The sequence below is a fragment of the Elaeis guineensis genome, chromosome 8 (genome assembly GCF_000442705.2).
Source record: "Elaeis guineensis isolate ETL-2024a chromosome 8, EG11, whole genome shotgun sequence".
NCBI classification, from domain to species: domain Eukaryota; kingdom Viridiplantae; phylum Streptophyta; class Magnoliopsida; order Arecales; family Arecaceae; genus Elaeis; species Elaeis guineensis.
Window position 1 is genome coordinate 129,567,693 of NC_026000.2, and position 12,608 is coordinate 129,580,300.

At 37.4% G+C, this 12,608-nt stretch overlaps 1 protein-coding gene across 1 annotated transcript; it reads left to right on the top strand.

The window, feature by feature from the left end:
• Positions 1–74: 74 nt before the first annotated feature.
• LOC105032408 (FK506-binding protein 2) lies at positions 75–10,665 on the top strand. Its single transcript, XM_010906853.4, has 6 exons — positions 75–236; positions 350–399; positions 2,623–2,685; positions 7,038–7,128; positions 9,880–9,984; positions 10,244–10,665. Exons 1-6 carry the CDS (start codon positions 185–187, stop codon positions 10,336–10,338), a joined length of 456 nt encoding a protein of 151 aa, XP_010905155.1. The 5' UTR covers positions 75–184; the 3' UTR covers positions 10,339–10,665.
• The last annotated feature ends 1,943 nt before the right edge of the window (positions 10,666–12,608 follow it).

The window sequence follows — 12,608 nt, forward strand, 5'->3', positions numbered from 1 at the left end:
CGCCGGTCCGCCTTTTTACCCATCTTATGTGGCAGTCGGCAATTGGTCGCGCCACGAGAGAAAAGCGTTACATTGGATCTTACTACTTAACTGTGCTCCGCCGGAGCATTATATCTCCTCAGGCCCCTTCAATAGCAGCGGAGACGAGAACGTCTAGAGGCTGCCGGCTCCGAGCGAGAAAACCATGGCGAAGCTTCATCTCTGCGTCGTTTTCGTTGCCGCTTTAATCCTACTTGGTGAGATATCACTTTAGTCTTACTCCTGGATTTCTTTTTCTTCGAAGCATGCAATCTGATCTCTCCAATATTCTCGAGATTTGTTCCATCTGATCCGATCTTGTTTTCTTTAGTTTCCGCGAAGAAATCCGGGGATGTAACGGAACTCCAGATCGGTGTGAAGGTAAATATTTAACTCAATTCTTTCGATAATTCCATCATTTCAGTTGTCATATTCCAAATCTGACTTCTAAATTCTGGGGATGAATAGATGGACATAGTATAGATTGAATTTTTGGTTAAAAAATGAAGATTTTTTCTTTAATTTAATGATATAAGAAAATAATATATTTTTTGAACATCATATTTTGGGACCCTTTGTCAATCAAAAAATTAGATCTTAGTTGAACGAATATAGATCAGTTTGGATTTTGGTTCAGAAAAAAGATTCTTTTCCCTTTTCTGATGAGGTAAGAGAATAGTTGATTTTTTTTTTCCTTTCGGTTTCCTCTTTTTTTTTTTTTTTTTTTTTTTTGAGATTCGTTGTTAATGATAAAGATTAGAGACTTAGACTTGTATCATATGTCGGTAGAATTTATTTATTTATTCTTAAATATGACTTGTATCATATGTCGGTAGAATTTATTTATTTATTTTTAAATAATGTAGATGTTACTCTGTTGAGGGGTATTACATGCTTGGGGGAATGGTCCGGTTTTGTAGTTTGTACAGTCTGCTGAAAGATCAAACATATCATCATTTTCAGATAACATGGAGCGATAAGTTAGTTCATGTAGCTAGTTACCAATTTTACTTCAACGGGTGTAAAAGGTCTGATCAGTTAATTGCAGTGAGGACAACCTAAGAATACAATTCTTTAATTTCCATTATGGGAAGAGCGATGGAAACTTTTCTGCATATAAATACCCCAAACCCATGATTTCAGAGAGGTGTGCTTGGCATTAAGTTCGTCAATGAGATAAGTGCAATGATATTCAACAGTTCTTCACTGCATGATGTGCATGGCGGTGGTTGCAGTTGTGAGGTTTATGCTCATCTTCTAATCTGATAACTTTGCTGCTAGCTCCAAAGGTCTGATTGATTGTATTGGATGCTGTTGCACACTACTGAATTGGTTGGGACCAGCTAGCAAGAATGTCAAGTGTATTCTTAATCCAAAGTACATTCTTTATCTGCAACAAGAATCCTAGCTGCAGTTCCTTGTTCTAAGGGACTGATTAAGGGATGAATCAGCCCTTCGTTAGGTGCTAATTTTCTGCTTTGAGCAACAATCAGTAATCATTCTTTCTGATAAGGGAGAGCACTAAGATCAACCTGTAACGCAACAACAAATCTGTTCCCCCACTCCATAGATTGTTCTATTTTTCATTTTTTTTCCTGCTATCAGTTCCAAAGAACTAGGACATTGTTCATGCAGTTGGAGCAACTATTGCCTTCTTCAGCAAAGTTTTGCAGGTTTTGTTCTTGCATTTTGTTTTATTAATCCTTAGGAAGAAGTCTTTGTCTAAGATTTCTTTGTATTGCAAATTACTGCTTTTAATTTTTTCTATGCTGTCCATCTCTAAGCCATTTCTTCATCATGTGGTACCATGTGTGACAGCTGCTTAAAAGAGATATGCTACTGTGGTATAATATAAGTAAGTATTCCGAAAAATTTAAACATCCATAAATACACTATCATATAAAAAAGATAGTTATGTGTCCATAAAATGCTAAAGTAGGGAAAATAATGCAGCATGCATCTATAGTAGTTGACACATGCTAAATTCACTCTAGAAGAGAAAAAAGAAAAGGGAAATGTGTACATTTCTTGTTGTTCTTTACAAGGCTTCAAGATGTTGCTCCAACATTTTAATAAAGTCCAGGTGGAAGCAGATTGATATCTGAACTTATCTTCATCTTTGGAGATGACTTGGTAACCAGTTCTACTACCTAACAAGCTCTATCGTATGATAAGTCATGTAAAATGGCAAATTTGCCATAGATCACCATGGTGAATCGTGATGGATATTTTCATATACTAAGTAATGAAAAAATCATGACGCTTCTGTCAGATGTACTTAGATTTCTTTCAATATGTGCTAATCCATTACTGGAAATCCATGAGTTGTGCAATATGCCTATACAAACTTAAAGATACACATGATCATTAGTTTCTCCTGTTTGCACTATTGCCATTGTCTCATAATACGATTTGGTTTCTCCTGTTCATGGTATGAGTTTTAATCTTGCAGCATTCAGGCCCCAAAAGGCAATGTGATCACGCAAGTTGCTAAAACATACAGATGCAGTAGAATACATATTTTTTTTATATCTAGGGCTTTCGGCTCTGTTGTTTGCACTATTCTATCTATCTATTTATTTACTTTGGCTTTCATATTTGCAGTACAAGCCGGAATCATGCAGCATCCAAGCTCACAAAGGTGACAGAATTAAAGTACACTATCGTGTAAGTAGTAATGTAATTTATGTATCCATACAATTGATGCTGCAATAGATAATAAATTAGGGCCTCTGAGATTCAAATATTCCACTATATATGTTTTGTTTTTTCTGTCTTTTTCTATTTGCCTTTTTTCTCCTGGACCTACTGAGTAAAACCTAATGGGCCAGGGTTAATATAGTTGTGTTGTGTAATCCACCGTGGTCTTATAATATACTATAGATAATAAGTAGGAATCAAGAAGCTCTCAGCCTCAAGTTTGTTATTTGTTTCTTTAGAACGTCAAAGTTCATGATAGAGAGAAGTGGGCAAATCTTTACCCAAAATTCACTGCTCATCATGAGGCGACAAAAAAGGCTGAGGGTTAATTTGGAGGCCATGAAGAAGATGCTAATGCTAACTAAACTCAAAAGCGATGATGCCACCACATATTTCTTGGTCTTAGTTCTAATATCACTAGTTAGAGGCACCATCTTACTATTACACTGTCAAGAGATGAGGGATTTATTGAGGGTTAGCTGAGATAATTGAGTGTCTATAAATTGAATGTGCAATCTAACCAACATAGTTGAAAGATTGAACTTGAAGGAAGATGAATATGATGGGAGAACCAAACAAGCTGTGACTTCATTGATGCAGTAGAAGATGCAGCAGAGATCTTATGGTATGGCATTTGCAGGGAAAGTAAAGGGAAGAAAAGGCAAAGAAGATTAAGCTCATGAGTTGATCACTGCACAAGGGATGAAAAGTGGCTTGCCATTGGGAGATCAAATCTGAAAAGGAGCTCCATTAGTGGTTTGATAGTCTATGAGGCAGGCATGACCATTAAGCAGTGAGTTTGGAGTTATGTTGCAATATTAGTAACAATTGTCATAGAATGGGGATCTCCATTTAACATCATTGTAAAGGAATAGTATTTTTAAATTTTATACAGTCAAGTGGTCATGTGTGAGCAATCACTATTGCAATGAAGTACACCATGTTTGTCATCTAAATCGCTGTGGGGACTGGGGACATTTTCATCATTGCCATATACTGGAGCAAACCCACTAGCAAATAATCTTAATTAAGTATTTTGAAAAATGTTTCAAGTTCCATTGATGTAGCCATGGGTGTTTTATTTCATCCTGGTATGTTTAATGACTTCAGAAGATATTGTGATTGTGGAGAATTGAGACAATTGGGGGAACATAAGAAAGATGGGGGAAGTTGTACGGTGCAAAGGTCAAGTTTAAAAAGAGAGGGGCCAAAGGTTGGGATGCACTGAAAAAATGATAGGAAGGTTATGTCCACATAAAATTAGACGTAACAAAGGGAGTTCATGATATAGTATAGAACAGGCACAAAGAGCATGCACTTAGTGTTTGGAATTCATGGTTATCAATAACAAAAAAGCAAGCAAACTGGTGTATCAAAAGAAGGCATAACTAGGAGTAGGTAGCTTAACAAGCACAAGAAAGTATTAAATATTTTGGTCTTAAAGATTAATTAAACAATTTTTTATTTTTCTGTGACATTTTTTCTAGTGCAAATTCATTTGATTTGTAGGCTGCACAATTTTGGCGAGAGGATGCTAATTTTTCACTTGTTTGATCAAAATATGGATGGCAACAATGACAGAGTAGATATGCATTTATGTGGACACATCACTACACTATGAGGCAGCACCTGATCCCTAATCATGTATGGAATAGATGTGATTGCAGTTATGTGACAAATAGTTTCCTTATAGTACTGGGTTTAGCTTAACTAATTATTTCTCCCTAACAAGGCAGCCAAGGATTGGACCTTTATGCTCTTTTAGATATTTTATTATATTCCAACCATTATGAAACAGCTAAAATGAAATGCTGCGCTCTCATAAATATGCTAGTGCTTTATCTATATCTATATCACTTTGTCATGGACAATCCCTTTCACCACCATTGCATGCTTGTCTGATCAAATAAATTTGCACAAGATTAGAACCTTTCGAAGAAAGAAAATAAACTAGTTTGATTAATATATAGGTCTGTAGTATCGATGCTCTTGTTTGGCCTGAATACTAACAATGACCCATCATATAGATGTTTTCATGAATAGAGAGATGGACCATTTTCTCTTGAGAGGAGAGGGCATCTAGCCCTTTCATTTTTCTAGCTGTTGGATTTTTTATTTGATTCACTTTTATATGCTTTTGAAGAGATAGGTTTGTGGACTTAAACATGACCAAGTACTTTAGATAGGAGTTAATTACTTGATTTCTTGACTTGTACTAAACATTAAGAGGCTGGCTGCTAGCATCATGGCTTGCTTTCTCTTTCCTTCTTTTCTATTCTTTCTTCTTCCACCTCTCTGTTGTACAATGCCACCACATCAAGCTCGCCCGGCCTCCTATTTGCCTAACACCCACCATCTTTTCAGTACTACCCCACCATTAAGGATCTGCTCATGAGGCCATGCCTGACCCTTATTGCTTAATGTCTACTACTTCAAGGCCATGCCTCACTCATCCATTTAATGTGCTTGACCCCCCTTTTTTTTTGGGGCGGGGGTGAGGGGGGTGTGGGAGGGGGCATATTGTTGGTGCCTCTCAGGAGTTACGTTTTCTTTTAGGGGTATTTGGTGTATTTTTTCATTTTTTTCCCTCTTGTTTCTTTTTTGACAAGCCAAGGATTTGGGCGGGAGTCTGAAGCTCTTTTTGATGCAATATTTTTAATTGATGTTTGGTTTTGGAGGGTCTGGTTGGGCTCTTCTCGCTGTTCAGGCCTCAAACTTTTATTCTATTTCATTGGCCCCATGTATAGACTTCTCTCATTTAGAACTAGAAAAAAAAAAAAAATGAAACTACTGTTTCCCTTTCTTCTTTTTCTGGAACTTCTCTTTCTTTTCCTTTTTTGAGAAAATTTTCTTTGAAACTAGGGCCATTGGCCAACATTAGAATTCTCATGGGCTGGGTGGAAGTCAGCTCCACTGGGGTGATGGTCGCTGGTTGTGTTTCTTTGATGATACTGGATGTAGCTTAGGTCAGAGAAGAAAGAGGAGTGGTGAGAGGAAGAGTTATATGAGGCTCTGGTGGTGCTTGGCATTCCAAAATGGTGTGTTTGGTGGCACCACAGATTTTGGATGCAAGGCTGGTGGTGGAAAATGCCATTACTATGCTAATTTGGTGTGTAAAGTGTAGTCATGGAGTGGCTGGAGTTAAGCTAATCGATGGTGAAGCGACATGGCGGGGAGCACCAACTGGGCTGATCAAGTGCTTGAGTTGATGCAAGTCAATGGTGGTAGGGAAGATGGAGTTGTTGCCGATGAAGGTGGAAGAAGACTGGAGGAGAAAAGAAGAGAGAAGGGAAAAAGGCATGCCACAATGATAGGTGGGTAGGTTGGCTTGGTATGGTGGCTCTCCACAATGAACATGTAAGAAAAGAAGGGAAGTGAAAAGAAGATGGAGGGAAAAAAGTAAACCATGTTGCTAGCGGCCAACCTCTTAATGTTTGGCACTTGTCACAAAACCAAGTAATTTACTCTAAACGAAAGTGATTAATTCTGTTTAACTCCATAAACCTCTCGTTTGAAAGCACATAAAAGTGAATAGATCTGAACCATGTAAATGCAAAGCCAACAGGTGGACAAGTGAGAGAATTAGATGCCCTCTCCTCTTAAGAGGAGGGTAGTCCATCTCAATATGTAGATGTCTTGCATTAGATTCATTATATTGGTGGTTCCATGAATGATAGCGGTGTGCAAATGTTCTACTGCACCAGCAAATGGTGTACTCACAAATTGAAGCTGAAGTTCACACTTCATCTACCTTTGATATATGGTGGTTTGTTTGTTGTTTCTTGTCCATCGCAACTATCATTTCCCACCCTTTAATGCATTTTAGGAGTTATTTAGCTATAATTTTTGACACCAATGCATTATTATTATGATTATTATTATTATTATTATTATTATTATTATTATTTGTCTTCTCTATCTGCATCATGTCACTCTTTGCTCTTTGAATACAGCTGTGGTATTTAGTAATCCAGATCTAGATAATAAAAAATTGGAGCAATTTTTGATCCTTTTCATTACTTAATAGGTCATTTATACTGCACATTGTAAATTTTATGCTTTGGTAGCTCATAGCTTGGCTTATAATTTCTCATTGATTATTTGCTTGATGTTAGTGCATTGTGAGATCTTTGACTGAATAATAATGTTCAGTCAAAAAATTAATGTTATCATCTTTTCCTAAATATTTGCATTTCAAGCTACCTAACACTCATTGATGTTTGAGTCATCATATTTAATTATCTATATGTGTTTGAGTTGTAAATTTTTGGGGTTTGTACTATCGTCATTCTCTCAACCACTGGTTATTGATGTTGCAGGGGACGCTCACCGATGGAACAGTATTTGATTCCAGCTTTGAAAGAGGTGATCCAATTGAATTCGAGCTTGGTAGTGGTCAAGTGATTAAAGGTATTTCTGATAAACCAGTCATTGTGTCAATTTCTCTTTAAACAATGTCTCGAGATATAGAAAGAAGAAGAGCATACCATGAAAATATGGGTGACAGACAAAATATATACCATTTGCATTTAAGGGCTCAATCAATTCTTGGGAAAAATGGCAGCAAAATAGCAACTAGAAACTCGAGCCTCATCCCTCTTAGGTTATCCTTAAATCCAATATCATCTGGAATGTGAGTATTTTAAGGTCTGTATTTAACACATAATTATTTAGGAATTAAGTATCTGAACTTTGAAATTCGTTGTTGTTAGGCATGTGTGCTTTGCAAAGAAATTACAATTGCTATAAGCTATTCATTATTTGTTTACAAGTTGTCATGCACATAGATGATGAGCTATGCTATTTATTTTATTTTATTTTTATTTTTTTTGCTTTTCAAAATTATAAGAATAACTATCTATTGTAATATAGCATTGCTATGTGATAAATATTATGGAATATACACTAAAGATGCCAACTTGACCAACTCAATAATTTTACCTACCTAAGTTGTGGCGTTTTTGATAATTAGAGTTGAACCTGTCGTGGATTTCCAGACTTTATGGCAATTAACAAAATTTAGCATTAACATCATTCCACTCGGAAAGGATGAATGAAGATAAAGCAAAATAAAAATGGATGGAGGAAAAGGAGGAGAATGGAGAGAGGAGGGCTGAGAGAAGAGAGGCAAGAAATGATATTGGATTTCTTGACTCAAGGAGTAGATAAGACGGCAATAGAGATGGCAATGGGTAGGGTTTGGGTCGGATATTGTACTATCCATCCCCAAATCCAAATTTAATACCATATATCCAAACCCTACTCGATACCCAATCGGGTAAGAAAAGAGATACCAATCCCCATACCCAATGGGTTCGGGGATACCCACGGATAACCCATTTCCCCATATCCAACCCATATCCGCTCCATGCCTATCCTAAATCCAAAAAAAATAAACAACCAAAATAATTTTATGCATATTATCAATCAAAACAAAATTATCAATTCAACATAGAACATAATTTATAAATCCAGATTTATAGAAATCAAACATAGAAATAGAATTACAATTCAACATAGAACATATAAATAACCAAAATAATTTTATGCATATTATCAACCAAAATAGAATTATAAACATATATATTCGGGTATGGGTTCGGATATTACCCATACCTGTAGGTTCGGATCGGATTCGGATTCGGGTAGAAAACAGTACTATCCATACCCTACCTATATCCGCGCTACAGTTTTCGGGTTTTATCTAAACCTGATCAAATCCGATTTTTCAGGTTTGATCGGGTTTGGGTAGGGTGTATACCTATCGGGTCGGGTCAATTTTGCCATCCCTAGACGGCAATTCATTGTGTACTTCTAAATCTTTTATTAAGCAGATTGAGCACGTTTGCCTCATCATAATTTGAAGACTGTAGTTGTAGAACGATAATGACAACATTTCCTTTCTATTAAGCAAAAGACCTCTCAAATATTCTAGAGGGAAGCTAGGTATGAGGTATCCAAGCCTTGACTTCCCATGCCTCCCATGCCTTACCTAAAACTGAGCCCAGCCAACATAAAAAATGGAACAGCTAGACAGAAAACCATCCTCTGGTTCCTTCGGGAAAAGAATAGCAGTTTCCAAGTATACCCTTATTTTATTGCTTGTTTCTTTTCAACTCCTGTGCCCGGTTACCCATGTCCCTGTTTGCAATTGTTGTCCATTGACCATCCCCCCCAAATCTAATCTCCTTTATTTCTTCCCTACAGTTTGTCTTCCCTCTTGATTACTGCATCCTCGACCCAACACCATACCTAGTTCATAATATCTTTGCATCGGTCTGAAGAACCAATCCATCCCTCTCAGTTATGTCTACAAACCAGATTCCCCTCTATTCTCCTGAAAAGGAGCATACAAGGATATCTTTGGTTCAGAAAAGTTTGCGATGGAGTGCAATGAGGTTGGATGATAAATTGTGTGAGACAGTTAGAAAATTATTAGAGGAAGAGGGTAGACATGAAGAGAGAGGAGGGAGAACAGGGAATTATCCTCTGAGAAAAGGAACTCCTAATTATTGAGTTGCAGTCAGCTCTACCGAACTTTTAAATATGTCGTCGTAGCTTTTGTCAATGAGTTCTAATGTCCATGATTCCTAGCACATTGTTAAGCTTCCTTAATAAGTCTCCTGCAATGTCAGTGAGTTTTAATTGCTTAGCATAATTATAGCTGATTAGCTGCTATTTCAACAAGGCGTGCTACTTGTTATTTGATCATGCTTGTTATCAAATTTGCACCTATAATATGATCTTGCCTGTTATATGATCTTGGAGATGGTAACAGAAAAGATAATTTTCCCAATTTGTTAGCTTCTCTTTCTTTTTTTTCCCCAAACAAAGAGCTAGAAGCTTTATCCTAGGAATGGCAGAGATTGATGTCTTGGCGTTGAGAGGCTTCTCTCAGTTCTGCATCCATCAAACTGTATAAAGCTAGGTTTTAATGTTAACAGCACCAAAAGCACAATGTTTTTGTCTTAAATTGATATCAATTGTATCATAATAATTTAAGATGTCGATTGTTTCATGATAATCAATCTGTTAGCTTTTCTTCTGTAAAACAGTTTGTATTTATGTGCTTCAGACTCATTCAGTCATTCAGGATTGGGGCATTTAATTTTGATATGACTATTTCACTCATCCATGAACTAAAATAATACTGCTCCATAGGGTGGGACCAAGGTCTTTTGGGGATGTGCGTGGGTGAAAAACGGAAGCTAAAGATACCTGCAAAACTTGGCTATGGAGCTCAAGGATCCCCTCCAACCATCCCAGGTATATATATATATTTTTTACATGTTGCAGTTACTAGTATGATATGATCGATTACATTGGTAACTTCTGAAATATATTTAAAGTTTTTTGAAAGCTTTTCACGCATTGCTCACTCTTCAAGAGTGAACCAAGCCAATGATAATTACTGTAAAATCTAGAAGGGAAGTATCCTGAAGATAGATTTTTTTCATTAGTCTCATATTCAATCTCCATGCTAGTTTTTTGAATGCTTCTCTGAAATGATCCTGAAAATTGACAGGCGGAGCAACACTCATATTCGACACAGAGCTTGTGGCCGTGAATGGGAAGACATCAGATGACAACAAATCCACGGAGGGCAATAGTGAGCTATAGTTCTGTAGGAGCTTGGCATTTGTTCTTCCAACTTAATTTTCATTAGCTTTCAACTTTGAGGACTGCACTCCTAAACTGGATGGACACAACTCAATAGACAGGATATAGAGATAAATTGTGGCACTTCGGCATAGGACCTAAGTAGCAGCAATCTTATCTTTGGGAAATGACTCGTCGTATGGTGTGAAAGGTTCATTCTTGACCTTATGCAGCACTTAGGTCATCTTCTTGTAGGAAAATAGCTAATTGAGTTACAATATTTCAGCTGGCAGACTTTAGATATCTGTTCTCATAAGTTTAGTCCGAGCATGGGCAAATTGATTTGAATTCTCTCTCTCTCTTTCTCTGAAAGAATTTGAAGATTTCACAAGTATCATAAGAGGCAATAACTGTTTATACATCACACAAACATGATAGGATGGTAAAAGGGAGTAACTTGTGCAACCCTAACCATGCCTGCAAGGTTCCAAAGGGTGAACCATGCGCATGAGCGGATGGCATTATCTTGAGTGGATCCCTCAACTGTGCATCACAGTTTGCATTCCAGACTGTCTACAATAGTTAACAGCGCAGACAACCACGCCTATCAGTTATTGAGAAAATCTGTAAGCTGGAAGGGACCTCTGTCCACGGCTTTGGAGGAAATATGCAAGAAATTAAAGCAGAAGTGGATCATAATCACCATTTGGGTACTCAGAAATTCATCTAACTGCTGAGATGGAGCCACCACTTAGCCACACATTGTTGACGGAGAATGCCAGTTGCTTAGGCCAGATCCTTCCATGCAGCTCTTAGCTCCGCCTAAGGAACTGTAGCTGGGGAGAAGTGCCATGCGCTAACCTCAACCCAGCTCTTCCTATACCTTTGTCTGAAGCATCTAAATTGATCCTGAAGGCTCCAGGCATTGTGGCAAACAAGAGAAAGTCATGTAGGAAAAGAATACGGCATGGCATGCCCGCCCTTGAAGAAATTGGGCCGAAGAAATTGGGTTCTAGGATGGACATGGGAATGAACAACTCTTATTTCAGTTATTTAGTTGCGAGGAGTCTCATTATGATTTTAAGGAGGAATAAAAATATATCACTCTGCTCGATACCCAGTTCAGGCTCTCAGTATTCAGGTTCTATTCTAGTCATGAAACATGTGTTGGAAAAAATAGCTATTCTGTTTTTCATTTCAATCCATTCAAATTCTAGTTATGGAGCAAATTCACCCATGATTTCATTAGTAGCTCCTCGTATTTATGTCTTAAGAGGTAAATGAATGGCAACTGCAATGATGAATTGGCACCAGCTGGCACAGCCTTATGGTCACTGAACATTGAGACTGCAAATGACTAACATTCTCTACATTCTGCAATCACACAAGTCACCATGGTTATCTAGCGTCGGACTTCCGCTAAGAACATCAGTGCAGGGTACACCATTCCAACTGACTTTTTACTGGAACAGATCAATTATAGGATGCCTTTAGCCACTCCGAAGCTATGCAATCTTGAATCGTAACTCAAAGCTACCTAACATGATTTTCCAAAAAGACGTACCGCTTAATCATGCCATCCATCTTATATTTCCCACAGTTGGGGGTCACTGAAATGGTAGAAGGAACATCAGTGAAATGGTAGAAGAAACACTCAGAGAGTCAAGAATCAGTAAGGCCACTTCTTTCCCAATCTCAAATTTTTAGGATATTCATTCGTATGTTACGTGATCTCTATCTAGCGATCTTGAGAGTGCGAATCATGGAAGTCCTGCATTCTTTGGTGAAATGACTAAAAAAATCTAGGAGCTTGAAGCTCAATTTTGATGGGATAAAGTCAATAGACGCTATTCTAGTCTTTGATCAGATATTTCTAAGTCTAATCAGGTTTTCGGGTTCAGAACATTTCAAAGCCATCACTTTGGAGCTGGGAAAAAGTGATCTTACGAAGGTCCTGCGATTCTCCTTCAATTTGTTATCAAATTAGCACCAATGATCCTTCTAGTTTCTCCGCCATTTGTATAACCTGTCAATGCCACTAGATAAAGCCAATTCCCAGCGACAGCACTCAGCAGTCCAATGTGAGTTCACTCATGTCTCACAGAAGCAGACCAAGTACTTTTTTTTTTTTTTTTTGAGGGGCGAAGCATCCAAGGAGTAAGAGAATCATATCCATCTCATTATAAGATCAATCAAAATTAGTTAAAGTTAATTAAAAATAAATAGATTAGAAATATTAAATAATTGCACTGGATTAACGAGACCGGCATTCATGACAAGTATGGCAGTAT